The sequence below is a fragment of the Triticum dicoccoides genome, chromosome 3B, assembly GCF_002162155.2.
Source record: "Triticum dicoccoides isolate Atlit2015 ecotype Zavitan chromosome 3B, WEW_v2.0, whole genome shotgun sequence".
Taxonomy (NCBI): Eukaryota; Viridiplantae; Streptophyta; class Magnoliopsida; order Poales; family Poaceae; genus Triticum; species Triticum dicoccoides.
In genome coordinates, this window is record NC_041385.1 from 14,652,642 (window position 1) to 14,660,534 (window position 7,893).

The following is a 7,893-nucleotide window of genomic DNA, read 5'->3' on the forward strand; positions in this document are numbered from 1 at the left end:
AGTCTCACCGTCAGCGTCGCTACCGTTGTGACTGCGGGGGGATGTTGGGTATATTGATTATTAGGAAAGGCAAGATAAACTAGGATTTATTCATGCCTTTTGTTGTACTTCAAGTTGGTAATTGTACTCCTATATATATGCCCATGAGGCTCAAGCAATATAACCAACTATTCCACCGATCTCTCTCCCTTCTAACACTAACACTAATAATAATAATAATAATAATAATAATAATAATAATAATAATAATAATAATAATAATAATAACAACAGCAATAATAATAAAGGAAAAAAGTTTGGGCCCGTATGTCATGCCTTTTGCAGAAAACCCTATGCTGTTTCTTTATATCAATTTGCGGTTCAGGTTTAAGTGAGTCGTTTTCTTGCAGAAACCCCCTGCTGTCCACTCGCCCAAACTAAAAATTAAAAACTAAAGTCGTGATTTGAGCACAGGACTATATCACTCCCGTTGCTGATGAGGTGACTAGGGTGATTAGTAGGAAAGAGAGGATACCGTACGATTTATTCTATCGCCTTGTACTTCAAATGATCATATGTCCCTATACATACATACATACATATAGGGAAAATCTATCCTACCACCCGGTGGTAGTTACCCCACATGTCTCATATACTACCATATGGTACTATATATACTATTTTATTATTTTAAATATGTTCATATACTATATCTAAGCTATTTCAAAGCAAGTTACATGAAAAAATTGCATATGAGCCCATAGTTTTTGTTATATTTGTGAAATACATACATATTTGTATGTAAAAAAGAACATACTCAAAAAATGGTACATACTACCTAAAAAATAATATATATACTACCTAATCATTGTTATATACTACATACTACACATATATACTCTCGGTTTCGACAGATACTACATACAACATACAAAACGCAAGTGATGTTAACTACCACTGCTTGTAGGAAACATTACGCGGGCGCTAAACTACGGTAGCGCTAAACTACGCGAGCGCGCAGAATTCCTTATTGTGCGTCGCTCCAACCTCCTCGGTCGCTAATTACTGAAGGTAAAACCTTATGGAAAAAATAGTAATGCCTCTTCTTTTTGTTATGATCCGTGGTGGTTCACCTACGTTCTGCAACTACATGGCTAATTATTGGCAGTAAAAGGGGCCGAGAAAATGGTAACACCACTAGAAGCTTTACTAATGGTAACACCACTAGAAGCTTTACTGGGTCTACGCAGGTATTATAACTAAGTATGGTAATAGTTTAGGAAACATATAGTAACCATTACTCTCTGCCACACACTAGTACTCCATGCTCCAATGTAAAATAATTTAGGCACATGGTAATGCTACAATTAAAATGATGCCAGTTCTAGTAATTGCTTGAGAATAGTACCTATAGGGTTTTCTTTGGTAAATTCAATAGTAAAATCATTTGATCAATAGTAATGCAGATAATATATACATCAAATCCAAATTTTATCAAGACTGTACAATATAGTAATTGTTAATCTAGTAAGACACTGGGACTTATGGCTACATGCATCGATTGATGCAGAGGCAGGGGTATCCTCCTTTCCAAAAAAAGAAAAGAAACTGAGACTTGGATTAAAATGAGTTAGTTCTAGAAATTTTACCCCCTGCCAATTGCTACTGGCTGCCGGATAGGTAGTAATCACATTACCATTTGCACATTACTAATTACTAGATATCCTTTCTTTCTTTTTTTTGAGACGATACTAGATATCCTTTCATTACTAGGGTGCTACGCTAGTGATGCTCCACAGCGAAGGCCAAATCTACATTCTGCCCACACATTACGATGGATTTAGGGGGTGTTTGGTTCAGAAGTCGTAGGACTTTTTCTAGTCCCAGGGACTAATCAAAAAAGACTCTTTAGTGGAGTTTTTTTCTAGTTCCTGTAGAAAAAGTTCCTCCCGTTTGTTTCCTAGGGACTTTTTAGGGACTTTTTCTAGTCTCTGAGACTAAAAAGTCCCTGAACCAAACACCACCTTATCACCCGCGTTTGGAGGCACATGGACCCGAAAAATAATTAGCGCGTGGGGTGGGGTGTGTGTGGCTGGTTCGGTCGGGCGCTGGGCGGAGCGTACAATTAGTTATAGTACGCTCAGGCTCAGTTTGTGTGTGTTCACGAAGCTCAAGCAATAAATCAAACAATTTCACCAATCCCTCACTATTTCCTCTAACATGGTATCAGTCTAACCCCGATCCACAACCCTAGCCGCCGCCGCTGCTTCTGCACCGCGCCGCCCCCGGGGCGGTTGATCTATATGACTGCCACCGGCGGCCATGTCGCCCGTACCTAGTGTTCGTCCGCGGGTTGTGTTGACCGGTTGCCCTAAAGAGTCTTTTTTCCTGATCCTTTGATTCGGTTTTTTCTCGGTCTCGCTGGTCGCATTGATCGATGTTTCTTTTTGGTTTTTCGATCTAAGATCGGTTTTGGTTTTTCGATCTAAGATCGGTTTGCGTCGCCCACTACCATTGTCGACCCCGCATGCCTCTACTCGGACACCGGCGCGACCACCAGGGCTCTTCACCGACCCGGCGGCCTCGCGCGCGACACATCGGCCCGTCACAGCTGTCATCCGGGTGTCTGCCTTCTCGTCGCTCTACCGGCCGTCGCTGCGCTGTACCCGAGTACAGCGCACCCTCCACCGATCAAGCTACCGGCTGCCGTTGCATCTCCCCGTCGGGCCGCAGTGCCGCCGCCCGGTGATTATCCCAGCGGCGGCCCCGACCCACTCTGTTGTTGTGTAGCCCTTTCAGGTCATAGCGTTGCGGCACGCGGTCCACACCGCCGTCCTAAGGCCGGTCCCGCAGTTGCACCAACCAACGCATTGCCGATGCGTCGCCCCTTCGGGTCATAGCGAGCATGGCACGCGGTCCCTGCCGTCGCTGGCCCCGACACACGCTTTGTCGCTGCGTGGCCCCTTCGGGATGTAGCGCCATGGCAGGCGGTCCACTTCGTCGTCCATGCGCATCGAGTTCTATGTGCTATGCGCCACACGGCTTTTCTAGGCGCAGGAATGCCACCGTCTGTGTCGGTCTTCATCACGATGTCGGGTTCTTCCTTGCCTACTTCGAGCACCGTCGCCGCGCTCTTGACCAAGCCGCCGCCGCCGCTCTTCTTCCCGGTCCATGGTGACTACCTCGACACCGGCCACCCCGACTCGACATTGACCACGACGTCTCTCGCACGACTACCTCGATCACAGCTACACCATCCTACACTCTCAGCTACCTCAACATCTGTACAAGGTGCTCCTGCCATGCTTGAGCAACTTCGTTGGTTTCCACTCCAGCGACGACTTTCGCGATGCATCGACCATTGCGGCTGTGAGAGGATGTCTGTCGGCTTACCTTCGGATTCTTCTTCAGTCTCACCATCGGCATCGCTACTGTTATGATTGCGGGGATGTTGAGTATCATGAATAGTTAGAAAAGATAAGATATTGTGGGATTTATTTTACATTGTCTTGTACTGCAAGTTAATCATGTACACCTATATATATGCCCTCGAGGCTCAAGCAATAAATCAAATAATTCCACCAATCCTCTCTATTCCCTCTATCAGTTACAATGTATACGCTAGGCACCATACCCAATCAGTTGTTCCATAAAACAAGTAGAGCTTTATTATATATAGATATAACAAATAAATATCGTGGTTGATTTTCCCAATTCAACTTAGGCGAGTCCGTTATTAATGCTTCATTGGATGATTCCATGCAAAGCATTAATCACGTATATTAATTCCTGATTATAGCGGAAGCAGTTTTCTCCTTCCTTTCCTTCGTTGCCTGATTCCATCAATTAATGCCTAGCTAGCAAAAAACCAGGAATATCTTGTGATGACTACCGGACTAATACACCCACCTGAAGGAAGTGCTAGAAAAGATATAGAACGCACGACGACATGTACAATGATTGATAAGACAATCTTATTTTAAGTCTTGCATGTAATTTAAATATGAAAAAAAATGTCTAATAGTGGGTTATATCTTAGCTTTATCTTCGATAACTAGTTATTCCTAAAAACATGGTAAGACATATTGTGCTAAAAGATCATCTCTTAAATAAGAGAAAACAAGACTCTTATGATTTTTTTCTCCTCCACGTCAGCATTTGTCCTATGTGACACTCCTAAGATATCACCATTGCACATGCCCTAAATAGTCTCACCTCGGTCGAAAGTCCAACTTGGTTCCCGGACTCATCTGCTCCTGAGCTATAGTAAATTCAAAACAAAATTACTAGAAAAGACCAAAAAAATTGGAATTTTTTTGTATGGAAGATGTTCGCGTGCATGATGTTCGTGCAAAATTTCATCGCGTTTGGACATCTGAGGAGCTCGTGGAAAAAAAAAGAGAAAATCGGTCCAAACAGTGCGTGAGCAGTAACCTTATTCACAGAGCCAAATTTTATCTTTTTTGTCGCGCGCTCCTCGGATGTTCAAACTCCACCAATTTTTGCACGAACATCACACACATAAGCACCTTGCTTGCAAAAAAAAGGGGATTTTATGAAAAAATCTATTTTTAATTTTTCTTTTATATTGCCCGGGCTCATCTGAGCCCGGGAGCAGAAACGCCGCTCTGCACCTCGGTTCCTTACACTAAATTTCATCAATTTATATACGTTCACAAATTGTTTGAAATGTCAGCAAGCCGCCTCAGAAATAACAAACAGGGAATGAGAACAGAGGAGGTGCATAATCCCATGATTGGGCGTTAATCACATAATCTGCAAAATTAAAAGAGGACGTGCTCCTGCAGCCTTGCACCATCGATTTTAAAATGGGAATTATGAGCTGCCAAGCGGGATCGTAAACTTGAATCATTGGTGAGTGTGTAGTGTACTCATATAATCTCTTATGTAAACATCGGATGTCGTTGTCCGTAGCCATATGAAATTTGCACCAATTATATATCTCACTGTAACACAATCAACGCAATGTTCGCACATACGGGAACTATGGGCTGCCAGTCGTAAACTTGAATCAGTGGTGAGCGTGTAGTGGACTCGATCATGTAATCTCTTCTGTAAAATTCTGATGTCGTTGTCCGTAGCCATATGAAATTTGCACCGATTTTCTCTCTCATTGTAACACAATCAACGTTATGGTCAGACATACAATCCTCACTACATTCACGACAATTTTTTCTTCCTTTGCAATGCACGGGCATAGTCCTATAGTTATTTTGGTAGTAGTTTGTAGTTGTAACCCTTTTTAGACTTCAAACAATTTTGATTTTTTTCACATGCACACATATATGCTCACTATATATGTACCTGTTAAATCTCACGAAGATATATGTTTATTTTTGGGCTACACAAAAAGAAAAATATGAGATTCTATATTGGATGGACTATTTGCTACTCCATCCTTTGCAAAAATATAAGTCGTATATATTTTGACTTAATTAAGTCGAACTACTGATATTGATTTCATGTAGATGTTGATTTTTTTTATAAATAAACTTTGTCAAACTTTATTATTTTTTTACTTAGGACCATGGTTTTGGGACTCGTTCTGAATCTAAGTTTCTGTGAAATTCAGTTATCTAGAAACAATAGCAATCATGCCATACTAAATGCAATATGTCTAAATAAAAACCATGTTGTAATTAACTAGATTTAGAATTTGAAAATTTCAGTTATCTATTTGGGATTCTTACTGATACTTCTCCCCGATTCCATTGTGGTCTGATTTTTTTAATTCGGAAATACAAAACCTTGATTAGGACAAAACTTATATGCCTTATATTTTAGAAAGAATGGGTATTACAGATCCAAATACAAATTTACCATTTTTATAGCACACAGATAAAGATATTAATTCAAATTTCCAAATATGTAGGGAACATATACGTCTACATGTGGGATTTGTTTTGTCAATTTTTTCTGAAACTTGCTTGAAAAATCCACTCTCCATGCCAAAAGACCACAATTATAGAGACGTGTCCCTCTCTTTTTTAAGAATGGCAGGTTAGGTGTCTGTTCTGCATGTACCAATCGTACATACCTTGTATACTGCCCCAAAGCCTCCATGCCCAAGCTTATTCTCTTCGGCGAAATTGTCCGTTGCTTGCCTCAACGTTGGCAGGTCAAACAGAAGTGATTCAGGGTCTTCATCATCTTCTTGGTAAGCTGAATACAAATTAAAGAGAGGGAAAATTTCTTACTGAACTGGACCATCTCCTTGATAACACCAGTTATGGATGCAATTTCAAAACAAAAACAAAAACTTCTTACAGAGTTGTGTCGTGGCCTTATTTCTCCATAGGAAGATCATAGATAGGGACATGAGGATAACCGCGACGCCGAGAACAACGGCTGATACTGTCGCCGCATGTTGTCGCCACCTTATCCCGTCTCTAGTAGAAGACGGGAGGGCAGAAGGTGGCGGCGGCGTGGGCCGCGGGGCGGCGAGCTTCACCGCGGGGCTGCCGTCGTAGAACTCGTGCGTCTCGAACCTGAGGCTGCACCATATGGCGAGGATCCTCCCTCCGACGTTGCCGTTGAAGAACAACGCCGGCATCTCGTCGATGAGCCCCTGGAGGCACGCGCGGCACGGGCCCGGCGCCTGGTCCGGTGTGCACTGCACCATCCCGTTGATGTTGTGCACCACCTCCTTGCTGGTGGTGACCGGGAATCCCTGGTCTGAGACCATGACCCCGGCGGCGTACCTGGACGTGGTGTTGAACGCGGCCCAGTCGGCGAGCGCGGCCACGAGGTTCACCATGATTGCGACGAACCGGCCGGCGTCGCTGGGGGGCACGGAATCGTCGCTGGCTCCCTTGGCTTGCACCTGCCCGTTGTCCGGGTTGGTGAGGAAGTCCCGGAAGGAGTAGCGGACGGTGCAGCGGTCGTAGAAGATGGACACGTCCATGACGCCCATGCACCTGCCGAATGCGACCTCCGGCGCGAGGGCGAGGCAGGAGGACGCACACTCTGTGCCGTTGGTGGCGTCGCCGCGGCAGAGCCCAAGGCCCCACACCGTGTCGGGGCCGGCGCCGACGACGGCCGTTGCGAACAGCGAGCGGGAGGCGTTGGCGGCGAGGGACGCCAGGAGGGTGCGGACGTTGGACTGGTAGGTGCTGTTCTCAGAGTAGTACGTGCCGTTGTTGCACTCCCACGTCACGAGCTCCGCCCTGGCGCCGGCAGACGGCGTTACCAAGCTGCAAAGTGATGATAACAGTAGCAGCACGACGGAGGTAGTGCTCGCTGAGAGTATGTCCATCTTGTGCGGCGGCGCAGTTCCGAGGTGCACGTACGCGTCCCGGTGCCGGCATATGTATCACTCGAGGCGTCGAGGCGTAATGGTTTAGGACGATGTCTATCTCTATCTATATATGCGGTATAATTTTGGGTCTGTCTAGGGCCTAGTTATTGCACATCTAAATCTAAATGCAATTAAAATAGAAAAAAAAAGACAAAGGAAAATACGTGTATATATCTTAGTGTAAAATCAATAACATAGGATTTAGATGTGTAATACTTAGAGCACATCTAGATGTGCTTTAGCAAAACTGTATAATTTTCACCTCGCAAAAAGAAAATTGTATATTTTTTTATGAAAACAACTTCTTCTTCTTTTTTTCTTGACAAAGACATGGCAATCGGACACATACAAAAATACATAGGCTTGCAAAGCCTTATCTCAACCAATTGCCTTACCGTATTACTCACATACGGCACTCACACTTCATAAAATATATTTTTATCATGTATTAACTCGAGGACGAGCAGTAATTAAGCTTGGGGATGATGATACGTCTCCAACGTATCTACAATTTATGAAGTATACTAATACTATATTTACATGAGTTTTATATGGTTTTGACTTTTGATTCACCTTTATATGATTTTTATGGACTA

At 43.7% G+C, this 7,893-nt stretch overlaps 1 protein-coding gene across 1 annotated transcript in view; it reads right to left on the reverse strand.

The window, feature by feature from the left end:
* The window catches only part of LOC119280512 (putative receptor-like protein kinase At4g00960), an 11,654-nt gene extending 4,399 nt beyond the window's left edge, over positions 1–7,255 (reverse strand). Inside the window, exons 1-2 of the mRNA XM_037561340.1 lie at positions 6,268–7,255; positions 6,038–6,162 (exon numbers count right to left, since the gene is read on the reverse strand). Of these exons, the coding sequence (XP_037417237.1) occupies positions 6,038–6,162; positions 6,268–7,255 (1,113 nt within the window). The remainder of the gene's footprint in view (positions 1–6,037; positions 6,163–6,267) is intronic.
* Between the last annotated feature and the right edge of the window lie 638 nt (positions 7,256–7,893).